This window comes from Elephantulus edwardii, unplaced genomic scaffold (assembly GCF_000299155.1).
Source record: "Elephantulus edwardii isolate Elephantulus edwardi_28Jun2011 unplaced genomic scaffold, EleEdw1.0 scaffold00038, whole genome shotgun sequence".
Classification (NCBI taxonomy): domain Eukaryota; kingdom Metazoa; phylum Chordata; class Mammalia; order Macroscelidea; family Macroscelididae; genus Elephantulus; species Elephantulus edwardii.
The window spans coordinates 7451858-7471567 of record NW_006399788.1 but is presented as its reverse complement, the minus strand read 5'-3'; the positions used below and the strand labels follow the sequence as shown (position 1 = coordinate 7471567).

The 19710-nt window shown below is 48.1% G+C and overlaps 1 protein-coding gene across 2 annotated transcripts in view; it reads right to left on the bottom strand.

The window, feature by feature from the left end:
* RHOBTB2 (Rho-related BTB domain containing 2) overlaps positions 1-18392 on the bottom strand; it is a 33767-nt gene extending 15375 nt beyond the window's left edge. Inside the window, exons 1-7 of one of the 2 annotated variants that reach the window (XM_006884841.1) lie at positions 18366-18392; positions 10390-10591; positions 9653-9756; positions 9006-9191; positions 7163-8184; positions 6755-6873; positions 3891-4041 (exon numbers count right to left, since the gene is read on the bottom strand). In XM_006884841.1, the coding sequence (XP_006884903.1) occupies positions 3891-4041; positions 6755-6873; positions 7163-8184; positions 9006-9191; positions 9653-9756; positions 10390-10581 (1774 nt within the window). In that variant the 5' untranslated portion in view covers positions 10582-10591; positions 18366-18392. Of the gene's footprint in view, positions 1-3890; positions 4042-6754; positions 6874-7162; positions 8185-9005; positions 9192-9652; positions 9757-10389; positions 10592-14330; positions 14499-18365 lie in introns of those variants that run through there. The other variant, XM_006884840.1, reaches the window with a different exon arrangement.
* Positions 18393-19710: the final 1318 nt, after the last annotated feature.

Below are 19710 nucleotides of genomic sequence, written 5' to 3'. Positions count from 1 at the left end.
CACAATCAACACACATGGAAGCAGCAGTCAAGAAATCAAACAACATATTGCATTGGGAAAATCTGCTGCAAAAGACTTCTTTAAAGTGTTCAAAAACAAAGACATTGCTTTAAGGACTGAACTGTGCCTGACCCAAGCCATAGTATTTTCAGTTGCCTCACAGAAATATGAAAGCTCAACACCAAAGAAGTAAGTTTCAAGAATAAATTATTCTGTTTAATTAGTGGATCAAACTGATCCAGGAGAAGGACATCAGTCTTGGAAGGGTGGAGGGGTAACACAGAAGAGGAAGACCCTGAGAACAGTGACCCAGTGACGGGGGTAATAGGGGCAAGTGTGTTAGATAGTGAGATTGGCCTAGGATAGGACAGGGTTGAGAGCTAAATAGGATCGTTATGTGTTGCAACTCGACAGCACATAACGACAATAAACTTAGTGAAGACTACGTGTTCTCATCTACTCTATATTTCCAGCTTTGTCATGTGAACACACATGACATGAACAGTAAATCATGTGAGCACTTTTCCATTCCCTCATCTCTTTTTGCTGTATAATAAATTTTGCTTTATGAAAAATAAAAGAATTAATGCTTCTAAATTATATTCAATATGGTGAAGAATATTGGATACACCAAAGAATGCCAGAACAAACGAATCTATCTTGACAGAAGAATAACCAAAAAGTTCCTTAGAAGCAAGGATGGAAGAACTTCTCATATACTTTGCCCATGTTATCTCAAGAAAAACCAGTTCTTGGGGAAGAACATTATTCTTGGTAGAAGGTTATTAAAAAAAAAAAAGTATATTGAAAGACCATCTACAGTGGCAGCAATAATGTTCTCTAATGTTCAGCAATGGTAGGAATCCCAGGACACTCAATCGTGCTCAAGTGAAACCTGTACAAAGACCAAAAAGCCAAAATGTCTAAATTGAACAAAGGAACACGGCATGGCTTAAAAACAGGAAAGATGGGTATCATGGTTGCATCCTTGAATCTGTATGCTGAGCAGACAATTCTAGAAGATAGACTCTTATGAAGAAGAATGTGGCATCAAGATTGGAGGAAGACTCATCAACAACCTGCTTTATGCAGATGGCGCAAGCTTGCTTGCTGAAAGTGATCAAGACTTGAAACACTGGAGAAGATCAAAGACTATAGCCTTCAATATGGGTTGCATCTTAACATCAAGAAACAAAAATGCTCACCACTGGACCAATAGTCAACATCATGATAGATGGAAAGAAAAATGGAGTTGTCAATGAATTTCTTTTTCTTGGATTCATAACTGAAATTCATGGTAACAGCAGTCAAGATATTAAAAGATGTGTTTTAGAGAGCAAAACTGCTGATAAGGAACTCCCCAAAGTGCTAAATAGGAAAGATAATGTTTTAAAGACTAAGGTGTACCTGATTGCAGCCATGGTCTTTTCAATTATTTCCTATGCATCTGAAAATTGGACAATGAATAACAGAAGAACTGATGCTTTAGAATTGTGGTGCTGGAGATAAGCACTAAATATCCCATGGACTGTCAAGAGAACAAACAAGTCTGTCTCAGAGAAAGTGCAATCAGGAGGCTCATTACAGGCTAGGATAGTGAAACTTCAACACACATAATTCAGGCATACTGTCAGGAGAAGTCAGTCCTTAGAAAAGACATCAAGGTGGGAAAGGTGGACGATTAGAGGAAGACCTTAACGAGGTGGATTGACACAGTAACTGCAGCAATGACTTAAGCATTGTGGATACCGGAAGGATGACACGGGATGGGGCAAGGTTCAGATCAATAGTCCATATGGATGCTGTGAGGTGTAGTTAACTTGGTGGCACCGAGCAACAGCATGGCAATACTTGTGAGAATGGCACAGCATCAGGCAACATTTCTGTTGTATTCTGGCCATGAGTTGAAACCAACTAGGTAGTACCTAACAACAACAACAACAACAAACAATCACCTCTGGTAGCATAATCGTTTCAAAGCAGATCTGTAGAAAGAAAAAGAGAAGAGGTTCTTCTCTTAGAAAACACCAAATGGGGGAGCTCTGGTGGCCTAGTGGCAAGGAGCTGCAATTACAATCCCAGAGGTGCACGGTTCGAATCCACCAGATGCTCTGCCGGGGAAGGAGAGACAATCTCCTCCTGTACCAGTCAGATCTGATTTGACGGTACATGCACACAAAAATAATCATAATAATAATAAAAAAAAAGAAAACACCAGATGATGGAGCGATCACCCTGTGGCAGTGGGAGGGCTCTGCGGCCCCGGGATGGAAGCCTACAGTGGAAGACTACATGGTAGTTTCAGCAGTGTATAGCAGAGTCAAGGTCAGGGTTGCAGTTGTGGCTGTGGACCTGGTTGTTAATAAGTCTACAGAGCTTGTGGAGAGCAAAGAAGAGGACAAAGAGTGTCACCAAGCTGGGCCCTCTGGTCAGGGCATGCAGATTAAGTCTTTGGAAGACAGCTCTCTGTTATCTCAGCCCTTCAAGGAATCTGAGATCCAGTACCTTTTTCCTGGGAGTGATGCTCCAGGAGAACTTTAAAAACCATGCTTGTGCAGAAGCTGACCCGTGCTGGCCAGCAGATCAAATTCAAGGACTTTGTCACCATCAGAGACTACAGAGGCCACAGTGGCCCAGGCATTAAGTGCTCGAGGGAGGTGGCAGTTACCATCCATGGGGCCATCATCCTGACTAAGCTCTCCATTGTCCCCCTGCTACTGAGAAAAGATTAGCAAGTCCCACACTACTCCCTACAAGGAGACCAGCTGCTGTGACTCTGGGCTGGTATGCCCCATTCCCAGACCACCAGGCACAGGCACCCAAAAATCTGCAGCTGATGGCTGGAATTGACTGCTACATCTTGGCCAGCCACCCTAGGAAATTTCCAAAGCTACCTTTGATGCAATCTCTAAGAACTAGTAGTCTGATCCCAGATTGTGGAAAGAGACTGTGTTCACTGAGTCTCTCTAGCAGGTATTCACTGACCATCTGATAAAGACCTACACCAGAGTCTCCGTGCAGAGACCCCAGTCTCCAGCTGTGGCCACCACCAGTGGTTTTTTATAAGAGAAAGTGAATTAAGCCTGAAAAGAGAGTGAGGAAGAAGAGGAGAACGAGGGTGAAGAAGAGGAGTAGTGGAGGAAGAAAAAAGAAGTTGGATAAAAAGGAGATGGGGAAAAGGAAAAAATAAACGAGGAGGAGGAAGAAAATGATCATCACCGCATAGAAAGGTGAAATCATCTTCTATTCTTTTGACTTGGTATCTTCGTCTGAGTGAATCTAAGCTGACAATATCTTTGTTGTTGTTACGTACTGTCAAGTCAAGTACAACTCAGAGACCCAGTGAACAACCGATCTGAACCCTGTCCTATCCTGTGCTGTCCTCGTTGTCTCTAACACACTCATCGCTGCAGTCACTATATCAACCCATCTCATTGAGGGTCTTCCTCCCTTTTTGCTGACCCTCCACCTTCTTCCAAACATAATCCCCTTTTCCAAGGAATAGTCCCCCCAATACAATGCTCAAAGTATGTGAGACAAAGCTTCACCATCATTGCCTCCAAGGAGCACTTTGGCTGCATTTTCTCCAAGATATATGTATTTGTAGGCTGTATCTAATAGAGACCATTGTCTTGGGCTGAAGTGACCTTTGGAGAGAGCCTATGAAGTGACACTATGGAATATCTCTCACACATACACTCTTTCACATCTCTGTCCTCACCCAAAACTGGTACATATCAGCATATTTCATTTTACGGAAACTTACTCCCTTGGTGCTACCAGTCTGTCCCCTAGGAGAAATGAGGTGAACGAAGAACATATAATCACTCCTGGGGTTTCCCTGACCTTGCTTGCCTCTAAGCAGGTCTCTCAGTCCTCAGGTTAGTTACCTGTGAGGGCAACCAAGTGTGGCAAGCAGAGGCGGTTGGCAAGGATGATGAGCTTCATGTCATCCAGGTCGGGACTGGAGGTGAACATGCCCGTGTAGAGGTATTCCAGCACTGCCCTCATGCAGCTCTTGCTTGTATGAGGAAACACCACCTAGAAAGAAAGGAATAGGGAGGGCAGTGAGGACCAGTGGCAGGGAAGGGCTATCAGTGCTGAGGAACTCCAGAAGGCTTGGCCCACTCCCCAGGTCTCTCCCAGACAGGCAGACTCCCCATGATGCTCTTATACCTGCTCAGAACACCCCCAAAGGCAGCAGCCTTGCCTGAGGTCCAGTGTGCTGATGGCACCAGTGATCAGGGATCCATGGCCTGTACCATTATTACTATGGTGCTAAACTTACAGGCAACAAAGCATTTGTCATTTTCTACTATCTTCACATGTACAACTCACTGATACTAATTCATCATGTTTTTCAATCATCACCATAGCCATTTTCTATCACATTGAACAGAAGATCAGCGTTTCCTGAGTTTCCTTTCCTCGCTCCCACCCCTGCTCACCTCTGGTGATCACTACTCAATTTTTATCTACATTCGACTGCAGCAATGGGCTCAAATGTGTCAGAGATGAGGATGGCATAGGATAGATGGGATCCAGGTCTGTTGTTTATAGGGTCACTATGAGCCATACTTGACAGCAACTAACAAAAACAGCATCCATGATGTAGAAAGATTCTCAATGAGATGCAGTGGCACTGTTCCAGAAGTTACAGATGGTGAGAATGGCATAGGATTAGGGTGAGGTTCAGAGCTGTTATTCATAGGGTCACTGTTAGGCTTAGTGGACTTGACAATGCATAATGATAAACAATAACATTCTAGAGAGTTCATCTAAGTGGGATCAGACACTGTTTCTCCCTTTGAGACTGACTTTTTTATCTTAACAAATTGCTTTCAAGATTCTGCATCTTTTAAAGGCTCCCAGATTCTCACTGGCATCCCTCTGAACCCATTCTGAAGCCCAGGGTGCTTGGGGGAGTCCTGTAGAGTCACCTGACCCTACGCCCTGGGAGCAGTGGAGCACCAGCGGGCTGCTCTTGGGCGTCTCGAAGCTGCAGCTTTGGGCCTCCGGGATCTCTGTTGAGCAGCACTGCAATAAAAACTGCTTTCTCATCAGACCCAATTCTCTCCAGGCCGCGCTGGGAATCAGCGAGAGCTCTAGGACGGGCTTCTAAGGGACGTGTCCACAGCTAGCATGTCCACAGCTAGCATACGCTGGGGCTTAGGAGAGTTCTTAGTCACTCACTCTGCATATCCAAATCCCATTAATGCTTCAAGGATAAGGAGCCAAAACAAACCTCAACCCCTCCACATAGCTTCCCACAAATACTTCCTTCCCAGAAATCCCAAGAAACGCAAAATCCAGGGTGCTATCTTGTATTGCTCTTATTTCAGTTTTTCATTCAAGTATTAGGTGAATACGTCCTAGGCCAGAGCTAAGGGGATACTTGGTGGATGTAAAAAGCCTACATCTCCACACTCAAAAGTAATTCCAGACTCATTAGAAAAACTGGGTGTGGACATCTAGAGCATGTTACAGAGGGACAGAGGAACTTACTCACTACCCTTCAGTGGAACTAACTCACAGCTTACCCTCCTAAGGGTTTTCCAAGCCTGCAAATCACATAAGAGGAGACTGGCCTTTCTCCGTGGAGCTGCTGGTGATTTCGAACCATCAGAGAGGCACTGCCTTCGAGTTAGCAGAGCAACTCCCTACCTACTACTCAACCAGGCAGAGAGCAGTGCCTCGTTACTACAAAGAGGAGTGAGAGATAATGGCTGTTACAGGAGTACAGAGAGGGCTTCTGCTGGGTTGAGAGAATGGAAAGAAGAGAGACTTAAGAGAAAATGCTCTAAGGCCATGCATCAGCAAGTGATCTGTGCAGGTCTGAGGTTTTCCGCCTGGATACCTGAGGGGTGGATGGTGTCAGTGACAGGTCAGAGAGTTGGAGGTCACTGATTAGAGGAAAAGGCAATGGATTCCTTTTGGGACACACTGATATGTTCTATTCGTGTCCTAGAGGCAGCAAAGTGAAATGGAAAGAGCCAAGGAGTTAGAAGTCCTGAATTCAAGTTCTAGCCTCTTTGCTTTCTACTTACACAGCTTGGGGCAAGTCACTTAAGTCCCTGGAACCTCACTTATGGCAATGCTACGATATGCATGAAAGTAAATAAGTTAATATACTGAAACCAGGGAAGTCTGGGGAACTAGTAGTAAGGAACTATGCTGTCAACCTAAAGACACACAGTTCAAATCCACCAGCTATCTGGTAGGAGAAAGATGAGCAATCAACACTTACGCAATTTACTGCCTCTGAAAAACATGCTAGAGGGTCAGCTATGAGCTACCTAGTGCTGATTTCACAGTATATAACAACAGCAATGCATAAGAAGTGCCTTCTAAGCGATAAAGATGCTATTATAATTCCTCTCTTGGTATATTATAAAATCTTTAGATATAGAAATCATTTCTAAATCATCTCATGGACCTATTATAAATATGTTTAGCTCTCATCAGTGTTAGTAAAAAATGGATTCTTTAGGTGCAGAAGGGAGCTCTTGTGGAAAAGTCTGTGGGGAGTTGTGCTATAACACATTAGGTGGTACTTCTCTGGTGGTTCCAATCTGCCAGTGGCTCTACAGGAGAAAGATGGGCGATCTGCTTCTTTGTGATTTACAGCCTCCAGAAAGCCTGTTGGAAGGTTAGCTATGAGGCTGTCCCAGCTTACAGCATTGAGTTTGGAGTTCATATCCACAAAGGGTAAACCTCTCTCTTCTACCCCACTATTTCCCATCCTCAGCCTTACCTCCCTGGTGGAACTCTCCACAAAAGGCCCTCCAAACATGGCAGCCATCCAGTCACAGCTGGAAATCAAGAGGGGCTTGTGGGCACTGATGGCTCCATCATCCAGGATGAAGGTCACATCTAGGCAGGAGGGTAAGAGACATGGCATGAACGCATGCTGAGAGAATGTGGGGCAACCATCCCCAACGTTGTCTCTGAGTCCACATAGCCCCGACCTCCTTCTGAAGCTGTCCTGTCATGAGTTCTCAGGAAAGGAGGACGGAGCCTTAGGAGCTGACAGTCCATCTCTCCAGTATGTCAGGAATTACAACCAACTTGGAACAAATCAGACCAACCCAGACTCATCAAAAGGCTACCTGCACTGAACTCCCGTGCCTTCTAGCCCTAAGTTCCTAAACACGATCCATACCTGAGAAGGTGCCTTTTGCCAAGCACTCCTTAACGCGGTTGGTGCGGCGCACGTGGAAGGCCTTGGTGATCTCCTGGTTCATGAAGGCCTCATTGTTGAGAATGTTGGCCACCATCATGCGCAAATCAAAAACCTCAAGCAGCTCAGCAATATGGGCAATGTGCATGAGGTCCCGCTCATTCTCATCCAGCTCCCCTGTGTAAAGGTACTTGAGAACAGCCCGGAAGGGCCCTGGCTGAATGGAGTTGTCCATTTTTACCACCACCATCAACCGGGATTTGTAGGTCAGGGGATCTTCTGCCATTTCTTCCTGGATACTCAAAAAAGCTCGGCTCCAGGAAGAGAGCACTCGACCCCTTCCCGACAGGTATCCTGTCCCATTGCCCCGTAAGATCCCATCACTGGTGGAGGCCCGGAGTCCAGCGGGCCCGGAGCCCCCACCCTCATCCACGCTCTCACAGACATCAAAGCTGGCTGCTCGAAGCAGGAAGTCCCGCCCATGGTGGTGATGGTGGTGATGATGGTGGTGTTGATCAGGGTGACTCCGGTGGTCCTCTGGATGGGAACCCCCTGTCCCAGAGGGATCCCCTAACTCCCCCTCACTCAGGTCCATGAGGAACAAGTCACAGAATTTGGAGGAGGAGGTGGAGAGGTAGATCTTGTGGGCAAAGATGCGCACCCGGTCCTGCAGCACCAGGATGACATCCGCACAGAGCGGGTCCTCCAGGAGGTGGGCGGGGCACTCTTCACTGCTGGAGGGGGGGTCGGGCACCACGATGATGGGGGGCGGCGGCTTAGGGGGCAGAAAGGGGGCCTGCAGCAAAGGGCGCTGCACATTCCGGAGGTGAGACTTCCAGAACTGGAGGTGTCGGCGGGAGATGAGTGCTGCCCGTATGGCATTGTCGAAGACATCCTTGATGCCAAACTGGGCCACCACGCTGGTCTCATAGTAGGGGATGCCCAGCTCCTTGGCCACCTCGCGACCCTTCTCCGGAGGAAGAATCTCATTGGGCTTGATGGGCCTGGTGGCGTCAAGAAGGGAAACCAAACTTGTATTGTGGTGCAGGTTTATGGACAGGAACGGACAGTTTCCCAGAACCTACGACTATTAACAGGCTAAGGAGTCGCTGAGGATCCACATTCCAGAGCCCCATCTCCTTCCCTCCTCATTTCCACTGATATGTCTGCCTGCCTCTTCTATCTAGACAAATCCTACCAATCCTTCAAGATCTCCAGTCTGCTCTACTTGGAGGAAGTCATCTTTGTCTGTACTAAGGGGAAGTGCTCTCCTCAGCTCAAAACAATGGCCACCCTACCTAGTTTCTCGGCAATTCGCAGTGTTTCTCACTGGTATTAACATACCTAGCTTCTCTCCAAGCAATGCTGGTGACTTGGTCCACAGGGAGTTGCACTGCTAACTCAAAAGGCAGCGCCTCTCTGGTGTTTCGAATCCACCACAGACTCTGTCGGGGAGAGACGGGCAATCTTCTCCCTTGTGATTTATAATCTCAGAAAACCCTCTGGAGGGTCAGCTATGTGTCAGTTCCAACTTGATGGCAATGAGTTTGAGTTTTTTAGTTTCTCTTCTATTAAAGTTATAAAACCTTTTCATACAAAAATTATCATCTCTTTATATGACAAAGTTTCTTTAAGTAGTGCCTAGTCTGACCCTTGAATAAAGAAATGAATGAGAATCCTTGTTGGCTCCCTATGTGAGCGACCTCTAAAGAGAGGGAGGGCATAAAGCTTGGTGGGATTCCCTTAGGGCTGAGCAGGGCCTTGTGTTATCGGTCCCTTCCTTCCTTTCCTTCCACTTCCCTCTCTAGGCTCTAGTCCCTCTTACCTAGCCAAGGGTCTCCTAGCTCTATTGACAGCCTCCAGGTCGGCGTAGCGCAGGTCCAGCTGGCAGCCCACCAAGATGACAGGTGCTCGGGGGCAGAAATGCTTGATTTCTGGGTACCACATGGTCTTGACATGGTGCAAGGAATTGGGGTTGGCAATGGAGAAGCACAGAACCACCACATCGGATCTGGGGACAGGAGAGTGAGGTTACAGGTACAGTGTGAGCTAGACATCGGCTACTACCCCACAGGACAAGGCAGTGCATGCGGCCCTGCCCCCAGCATATGGCTCTGCTCACATGAGCTTACACAAAACATCACAGCATTTCTAATGCATATAGCATTTTGGAGCTTTCAAAGACTCATCAGATCTCACAGCTATCTTGTCAGTGAGAAAGAATCACTTTACAGCTGAGGAAATGTAACCCAGAGCAGTTACCTCCATTGTTCAAAGTTACATAGCTAGTAAGTGGCAAAGATGGGACTCAAACCCAGTCTCCTGACTCCAAGTCCTTAAGTGCCTTTCACTACCCCAGCCTGCCCTCCTATGAGGATCTCTCAATGCTGCCTTCTCCAATCCTTCCCTAGTTGAAATGTCCCAGTCACCTGCGAAAGCAGGAACATCCCACCCACCTGAGGCCATCCCTACCTCCCATAAGCGAAGCGCCGGTCTTTGTGGTGGTCTCCAAATGTGTCCCAGAGGCGCAGGGAGACGCTGACATCATCTACCACATCTCGGGAGCGTTCCAGCACCTGCGAGAGTTGGGGTGGGCATCAGAGGCAATGGTTCACTGTCAGTTCAGGGTGGGTGCCAGCTCATCCCTGGGGGGGCGGGTCACAGGCAGGTAGAGGGAGGATAAAGCTGGTGTATCCCACTATCTGCCTTGAACAATACTTTTACCAGGTGAAATCAGTGTAGAATCAACAGGGTGACCTCAAGTAGAACAAGCAGAAGGTACCGTAACAGAACATACTTCCTCTAATAGAAGAGATCTCTTAGGGAGCCTGCCCTTGTTCCCTGCTATACCTGCAAATCATGTTTATGAGTTCCTGACCTTTTGGTATTTGCTGGCAACTTCTTTCCCTCTCTGCTCTTCCAAGGCCCCAGCCACTAATGATGCTCCCATTACTTAAGGCTATAATTGCCTAAGATGCTATGCCCCAAAGCTCTGCTTCTAAGCATCAGCTCAGTCATGAAAAATATATATAAATGGTCAAAGTCTATCAGCCTTATTCACACAAGAACTCTCCCCAGGAGCTTCTTCCTCTTCTGCTTCCCCCACCTAACTCCTAAGGGACTTTGGGGAACCCAGCCTAGTTCCAGGTTGGAGGCTCATAGCTCGAGACATGGTACAAACCCTTAACCCAGTGGCTTTGCAACCTTACCTCCTGGCACACCCGATATTGGTCGATGGCCCAAACCGTGGGCACATGGGTGGCAAGCAGCTGGTACTGGGTGAGGGTGGCATTGCAGGCCCGGGCACAGATGAGCCTGGTTTTGCCCACGGCGTTGTCCCCGACCACAACGCACTTGATGGTCTCTACGTTTGGTCTTTCATAATCCATGTCAGAATCCATTAATTGGGACCTGAAAGAGAGGAGGGAAGCAGTCAAGATGGCCTTGCATGCCCACACTTCAGGCCCAGGCCCAGAAGCTCTCCTTAGCCAGTGCCGCCCCCTCTTCAAGGCTCAGGGCTAAGAGAAGAAAGACGTGGGCAACTTTCTAGGCAATTGTGCTGCAGAGGCCTGGAGAGACAGGAGTCCATTTAGACTGAGAGAAACAGCTCTATCAACTTGACCACTGGTCTCCCTCCTGACCTCACCACCCTCTAACTGGGTTTCTGGATGAGCGGAAGTCTGTCCCAGGGGCTGCCTGGGGTCTGCCTCCACTCTCCCAGGAAGGGAAGAGTCTGCTTGAGAAGCTCACTCATCCTCTGATTCCCTCCTCCTCCTCCCCACAGCAGAACAACAAACAGCTGAGAGAAGCAGAGTCAGGGCCAGGTCCCCACCCCTTCCCAGCATGCCTGAGGGCAGGGCCACTTTAAAATTTAATGGACTTATCAAAGCTAAGGAGCTCTGGTGGCTCTGTCTATAGGGAGTTGCAATGCTAACTCAAAGGCTCTGGTGGTTCAAATTCACCAGTGGCTCCTAGGGAGAAAGCTGGGCAATCTCTTCCTGAGGTTATACCTTGTAAACCTGCTATCAGTCAGTTCTACTCTTTGGCAATGAGTTCCCTGGAGTGTTGATTTTGTTTTGTTTGTTTTTAAAAATCAAAGCTAGTTGGCAGCTCTCCGGGCTCCTACCCTGATCTCCCTTCCTCTCGGGTAGAGGATTTGCCAGTTCCAGCCTGTCTATGTCTAGCCATCAGTCTCAGCCCCCCAAGCCCCCTTTATGCAGATGTGACCATTCTCTCAGATCTCTTGGCTGTGGAAGCTTCTGGCTGCAACAGTGCAGCCCATGAGCCTCCTCTCCACCCCTCAGGGTCTGCCATATTGCCTGTAAGTCTCACACAGCTGCAGGGCCAGCTTTGAGATGGGGTGAAGGTGAGGCAGATACACTCTGCAGTTAGTGGGCTCTGATCCCTTACCCAAGACTACCTGCTGGGCATCTTGTATCCAGTCCCTGGGAGGGTGAGCTATGCCCTTCATAGGGCGAGGCTGGGGAATCTCAGGCTGGAGGCCCACAGACCCCTGGCACTTCTAGGATGCTCACCAAATTGTCTCCATGGATAATGAAGCTGCTAGAGGAAGGGGTGAAGAACTTGGGCCTGAATTTCTGAACAAATCTTTGCCTCAGTTTCCTACTGTATCAGGCAGAGAGAAAGTGGCTTGTCCTCCCACAGAGAAGAATGGTTTAAATGAACAAACAGAAGGACCTTCTGTAGTCAAAATGTCATCTTAATATTTAGGAAGCTGTCACCAGTCCTGAGGGGGCTTTCACTGGCAGCCTCCCAGTCAGCTTCCACCCTCCTGAAAAGACTGCAGGAAGTGTTAGGGAGAAGGGACAAGGTTATGAGGAAGGACATCTACCAAGCTTGGTACCCAGTAGGGCCACAGACATGGCCCTGCCTTACATCCTAGGACAAGGAAGGCTGAACTCAGAAGAGGCCTGAATGAAGGCTGCCCCGGTCCCTTCACTGCTAAGCTACAAAGCCAGAGAGTCAGGTCATCAACAGCAGCACAAAGGCTCCACTCCTGCTCTTCTGCTGCTGGCTGGCCAGTGTACCTGGATGCCAGCATGCAGGAATGCACAACTGAATAGCAAAGTAACATGGCAACTGGGATTTGAGCGAGTGGCTGCATCTCACCCACTTAAGCAAAAAGTGCAGCAAGGTCTCTTCAATTAGAAAACTGCTTTCCTTTTCTTGGAATACTGCAGGATTCAGATCCTAAACCATCAGGAGTCTCCTTACAGTTCCTTCCTCAGTCTCCAGGGCAATTGTCCTCAATTTCTGCTCCATAGCACTGCTCCTTGCCCACCCTAGCAGCCAACCATTATTCTAATCTCTCTCTTGCTTCCTCTCTGTTTTCTGTCCCATGCTTTCAATCTAAACACAAGCCTGCTGAATTGCTGCCCAGGCTGATACCTTGCCTGCCCCCACCTACCCTTCAGCTTTCCCCGTTCTGTCCTTTGAAACCCACCCCTCAATTTCATAATCTTTACTCACTGACCAGTAAATTTGTCTTATCTAGAAAGTAGAAACTTTTTTCCCCTGTGCATCAGTTTTCCACTCTGGAAAATGGGTAAAGGCTTTGGAACAAAGTCTCCTGACTCTGTTAATTCATGCCTTGAGAGCAAGGGCTGAAAGGAGGTATTTGTCTTCTTATGTAATGCTGGTATTATATAATACTAGATTACATATCTATATGTGTAATTATATCTCTCTTTAAGATACAGACTGGCCCAATTAAGCCTGCAGAACTCTTAGTCTAATTAGGCCTGTCTTAAATGAGGACCTTGTCCCGGAGATAGCATGCCAACAGTATAATTTTTGCTCTGGCATATTGCTACTTTATCATGGCTGATGTATAATGAGACAGCCCCCTCAGTGTGCTTCTCAACTTCCCCTTTCCCTTTGCACTCTCTCCTCACATGACTCTAGACTTTTCTTTCACTATTGCCTCATCCTCATTCTGTTCAAGCCTCCTGACCAACCTCCACAAACTATACCTTCCTTGCCATCCTTTCCTGGGTATCACACCCCAATTTATTCTTCCTCCCTCAGTGACCCTAGAGGGACTGACATGCTCTCCCTGCCCTACAGCCCTTTTGCCCCCATCTAAAAACGCATTCTGTCCTTTGATCTCCCAGCTCTTTGCACACATGCCAAGACAGAAGCTAAAGTGTGTCTAGATTAGCTACATCCATCTCCATCGCTGGTTCCCATTCCCACCCTCGTCCCCCTACACACACACACACACACACACACACACACACACACGGAGATGAGCCCAGAAAAGCCCCCATCTCCCTCCTACAGCTGATAGGAGGTTTGTTCATCTGTGGCTGCCCTAGTCTGGTTGTCAAGGAAACTACAGAATCTCCCTGGGAGCCTGGTTTGTCTCCTAGCAACCAATATCCCACATCCTGCATCTTATAAAATGCAAAAGGAAGGAAAATCCTGGAAATGAAGGTAAAAAATCAAGAATATAGGATGGAAAGGGATAATCAGGAGGGGAAGAGCAAGGAGAAGGGTGGACTTCGAATTAAATGAAGCTCCCTTTGGAGTTGCTGACAGAGTAATAATGGGGGAGGCGGCAAGATGAATCCAATAGAAAGCAAGGCCCAAGGGATCTTCAATGGTCATATTGACAAAAATCCAAGCCTGACACAGCTTAAGCGGCCTGATGCCTAAAATGTCGAAACATCAACAAACAACGCTCGGAATTCCCCCCCAGCAGTTTGCTAGCACTCACTTGCACAGACTGCAATGGAGTTGAAAGAAACAGCTCTAGAACCGCGAACAAAATATCCCATGATTTTTAACGGAAGCACTGTCATCCTTCTGGATCGCCCCCAGCCCACGCTATTCTGCACACACCCCAAATAATAATAATAATTTAAAAAAATAGGGAAGGGCACAACTCATCAAGATGATCAAGTCATTTTCCTCTTCCTAGAAAAATCAGTAAAAATGTTAATTCCCTCCTCCCCTTACAGAACCTAGCCATTGAAAGGTAGTCGCGGGAGCAGCAGGACGCTGGTGAAAGTGAGGAGGGGCGCAAATAGGGCCGGGAAGGGGGCAGGAGGGCGGTGGGAGGGTGTAGCGGCGCGGTGCCGGAGACTGCTTGCAACCCAGCCATAACAGAAATTAATCATTTACTTACACCACTACATGTGACGGGGTAATTTCTAGTATAAGGAACACATCGCTTCCTGCTAAGCACGCTCATTTTAGTGAAATGTCTGGGGTCACTCCTCGGGTGCAAGTTAGGACGATGCTGCCGCTACCGCCGCCGCCGCCGCCGCCGCGCTGCCGCTACAGCCTCCGGGCCGGGTTAGCGTTAGATCAGAAACTCTGACAGAGCAGCCCAGGCCGGACAGCGGACCGCGAGCAGCCGGGCGCTCTGCACTGCAACCATTGCCTCTTCCGTATCAGCATCTCCCCGGGCACCGGGTGCCCAATGTCATGGAGGCGCAGGGCCCGCAGCGGCCGGCCAGACCCGGGCGCCGGAGTCGGGGCGGCGTGCCCGCCGGCCCGGGCTGAGAGGCTGGGCCGCACAGCCGCCGCCGCGGCGGCTCCCAGCTGAGGCGCACGCAGCGGTGAAAGGAGACGGGCGAGGCTGCTACTGCTGCGAGTCCAGGTCGACTCCAAATGCAGTGTGGAGAAGACGCCTAGCACTGCAGTCTCGGGGACCGCTCACGACCTCCTTTTTTCATTCACAAAAAATGGGGGGGAGGGAAGAGGAAGAAAAAAGGTAAAAAAAAAATCGCACCCAGGATAGCTACCGTGACAGGCCCCACCCACCGCGGGTCTCCATTGGCAGAAATGGGTCAGAGGGGCGGGGAATAAAGGGGGCGGAGAACTACGGGGATTGGATACCCTAGAGGCCCGCCCCTCGGCCGTCGCTTTTGCCGTTCTCTTCCCCCCTCCCGGAGAAACAGCGGTGAAGGGGCGCTGCTTGCTGCCCACTATCCAGCCCCTGGCGAGGTGCATACCCACTGGATTTACTTACATACAGGAGGTTTACCCTTTTCTACCGAAGCTAAAGGGCATCCTAGTCTGCCCTAGAGAGAATGCAGCTAGAGAAGGAAATTTAGAATTTTTTACCATATCTTTCCATTAAAACCAGGCCTCCAGCACCTGCCCAGTGTCAGAGAACAGTGTTTTCTCACAGACCTCTGCAGGCTTTCCTTTCTCCTCTTGTCCACCACCCCTACAGCCACATGCCACGACTCCGAAAGCCATTGCACTTAATGAGTTTCCAGGTGGGACAGAACTCTGCATCATTTCTCGCCTGTCTTTTAGTTTATGCCTCTTTGCCCATTAACATTGGTCCCACCTCCATCCCATCCATCTACTATCGCCTCCTGGAGTTCTTAGTATCTGCTGACCTTTCTGGGAAATGCTGTGAAGGTATTAGTCACAAAAACATATCTTACACTTCTTTGAACGGTGTCCCAATTTATACTTCTGTAAAATAAATCCAAAACTAGTTGCCACGGAGCTGAGGCAGTTCGGGAGTCAGAGAAAGACTGCTCCACATGATTTTCAATGGTTGTTATCTTTCCGATGCAGATTGCCAGGTCTTTCTTCTGAGGTGCCTCTGGGTGGATTCAAACTGCCAGACTTTCTGTTAGCAGCCAAGAGCTTAACAATTTGTATCACTCTGGGACTAAAATGTTGTTGTTGTTGTTGAAGTGCCTTCTAGTCGCAGGCGACTCATAGCGACCCTATGAAGGAGTCCTCTATGCTTGGGTGCCTTTCGTCCTCTCTCCAGGTTCATAGAGATTCCGGAGGCAAGCTATTATGGAAGTGGATGCCACTCCTCCTTCCAAGCTTGTTTTAATCGGGGAGCTCTACCCCACTCTCTGTCTGCATTGGGTAGCCAACCATTAACGCATTTGACACATCAGTGCCACAGTGTTCAGCTTCACAGCAACCACAAGTTACAACTGTATGCCAACTTGTACATCAGGGCTATACGAACTAGAGGGATGTCTGGACAAAAACAATGAAAGACAGGCCCGAGGGCCGCAGATTAAAAGTCACCCACGTTTGGCTTGGTAGCATTGCTTTCTGGGGACTAAAATAGGGACGTTATAAGGGGATTACAACTAATTTGAATGATCCTGAAAAGTTTGCATATTCAAGATTGAGTTTATGAATATGATTCTAAGTGTTAGTTTTTATAATAGCTCAGTCTGGTTTATTCAGCCTGTGGATTACCACTAGGCAGCCTTTAAAACTGGCATGTCTCCCACCAACTTGTATCCTGAGAACGCAAATCCACTTTAATATTCGCTTAAGCAAAGTGTGACTAGGAGAAGAAATCCACCAACAAAGGAAAGAAAATTAACTCCAGGGCCAAATCTAAAAGGAAACTTTGTGTTGTATTATACTTTCAGGCCTGGTCAAACTGAAATGATGAGTTATTTGAGACTATTTCCCACATCATCTTTTGTATCCACCTAGAGCCCTAGAAGAAGTTAAAGATGACTAAAGATGGTACTTACTTCATGCTTTTTGGTTTTCTTTCCATGAACAGAAACAATGACTTGCATAGATATTTAAGAAAGAAATTTTTAAAAAGTTAAAAAAAATTTTTTTTTAAAAAAAGAAAGAAATTAAACCATATGAGAGTGTCTTCTAAGGAGCTCTGGCGGCCCAGTGGCAAGAAGCTGCACTGCAATCCCAAATGCAAGTGGTTCAAATCATCCAGATGCTCCACTGGAGAAGGAGAGGCAGTCCAAGTTAGAGCCCCATTTAGTCTCTTCTCTGGACTATAGACCCCTCAAGTATCCTCCTGGGAAACCAATGCACTTCCCATTCCTTCTTACTTACTTGTTGCTATCAAACCATTTTGATATATGGCAAAACCATTTTGATATATGGCACTCCTAGGCCATCTCTGAGGGCCTTCTCAGACCTAGCTTTCCTTCAGACCAACTTCCTAGACCTTCAGAGGTTCCTCATACTCTTGGCTCAGTACATGGACTTTCCACGTGCCAGGTTCCAACTTTCCCCTCAGTATAAGTAAGGCAAGGAGAGAATCTTTACAAAGTAGAGCCTCAAAGTAGAGCCCCTGCACACTCCAGCCTTCAGCCTTTGCCCCAGCTGTAGCTGACAGCAGTCCATCTCCCAGCTCAGTCCTGGCCATGATGATTATAGCATGGCCCTCAATCCACCCGTCTTCTTTCACTCACAACACAGCACTAAGACCCTACCTCCCAATCTAAGGATCTAATGATTATATTTATTCATCTGGGTATCTCTTTGATGCCAGAATTCTGGCATCAATAAGACCATTCCCTAACCCCTGGCCAGTTCCTTGCCAGCAAGCCAGGAATTGTCAGTTGCCCACTCCACATGCCATCTCAGCCCTCAGCTCCCAACACTCTGCTGACACCTCCCTAGAGCATGAGAGTGCTCCCCCATCACACACCCCCTCCACCTTAGCCCTGAAGGGAGGCCATTCTCTTGAATTCTCTAGGCTCTAGGCTACTTTCAGTCAGAATCTGTGCACAGCAGTTTTTCAAAATGGCTTCTGGCCTCTTTCTCTTCTTCCTCCTGCCCTTTCCTTGTCCATTTGCTGTGGCATAGAACCACTGGCATGGCTCTGAGGAGAGCTTCAGAACAAGCCATGCATCTCCCACTCCCAGGGTGACAGCGCCCATGTTCTGCCCTTCTGCTGGTGGGCCTGAGCAGAGCTCCCCTCAGAGGCAAGGACCACCGCAGCGTGGGAATTTCTGACAGTTCCATTCGCCACCCCAACATCTCTTCCCTATCCAGAGCTCTGTGACACCCCCTCCCCAGTGACACACCGTTTGAATCTGTTCCCAAAAGGTGCCCCAATTATCCAGCCCCACAACTGCCTTTCCTCACAGACGTCACACAGCTGCTGTTTTCTTGAAGCTGGAAGATGTTGTGAGAGGGAAGCTTGGTGAGGAGAGAGAACTCCCTATGCTGTGTGCCCCCCCCCACCCCCGCACTATGAGCAGCTGCTGCATGAGAGCACGCACACCGTGGCAGGCTCTTGGCCAGTCCCAAGAAACTCTCTTCTTTCTGATTCCAAAAATCCCTCCCCACACCTTCTCAGCACCTGCCGGAGCTCTACAGACTCCCATCTTCACTTCTGCAACCTGCACATTTCATGCTTCACAGGCAGATTTACACCTTCATCTATTTGCAAGCTACTAACCTTGTTTCATTGCACTCCTCTCCTCCAACACTAGAAGCTGTGCACAGCCGGTCCTGAGCCTACCCCACAGGCCTGGGACCCGAGCTCCTTCCGCCTCCCTAGCAGTTTGCAGAGTGTGAAGCACATGGCAGCGCATCCCTGAAGTTGAGTGAGCACAGCTCAGAACTAGATGTGAGCAAAAGCAGAGCTATTTCAAGACACAGAGCCCTGGCAGCGCGAGGAAGCTCAATGTGGAAAACCTAGACTGGTTAAGCCTCCTTGCCTAGAGTTTAGGGGCACCACCAGGTCTCCCCAAGTAGATGGAACCATCTGGGGCCTCTGTATAAGCAATTCCCTCAGCCAGAATGCGTCTTCTCTCTTTCCCCTTCACTAAGATGCTGCTTACTCATCAAAGGCTCAGTCAAGACATCATTTCCTCCATGAAGCCTTCCATTCACACCACCCTGCTCCAAGTCTGGTTTCTAGTCCTTTCCCTGTGCTGCCCTAAAAATACCACTCTCAAAAGTTCAGTGAGTCCCCCCATGACACAAAATGGAGCTGCTTCATAGGGTTTTCTTGGCTACAGTCTCTACACAAGCAGATCACCAAGTGATGCTTTGGTATCACTGCTAGGTGAGTCTGAGCACCCAGCATTTAGGTTAGAAGTCAAGAGCAAGGGAACTCTGGTGGCCTAAGTATCAAGAAGCTGCACTGAAATCCTCAAGGTATGCGGTTCAAATTCGCCAGATGCTCCACAGGAGAAAGAGGGGCAATCTCCTTCTGTGCAAGTCAGATCTGACTGGATGGTACACAACAAGAAAAAGGAGAAAAAAAGAAAAAGAAATCAAGAGTGTGTGTGAGAGAGATGTTTATTCCAGAGGTTATAGTTTGTGCTGATTTTACTAGTATCTGGATTTCAACAGGTGCTCAATAAGAGATTGGGATGAATGAATGAATGTTGAGAAGAGGAGGTTGAGGTGATCATGCCACAGAGTGACTACTCACGTGTCCTCCATTGAGGTCTTCTGTGGACTGTACTGGCCTGTTCTCCTGGCTATCAATGCTCTGGATTCCCTCTGGAACCTGTTTAGGAAAAGTATAAATGGGTGATAGTGAGGTTACCCAGAGAAGCACCAGGGGTCAGTCAGTCCTATGGAGGATCCAGCCCAAAGCAGAAAGGAGTCCTGGTAGTGCAGTGTCTCAATAAGCTAATGGTTGGCAGTTCAAATCTACCAGGCATCTCACAGGAAGAAGATGGATATTCTCCTCCCATGAAGACTTGGAGCCCTGGGAACCTGGAAAAAGGCTGCCATGAGTCAAAACCAACTCAATGGCAGTAGATGTTTTTAGGTTTATCCAAGGCCAA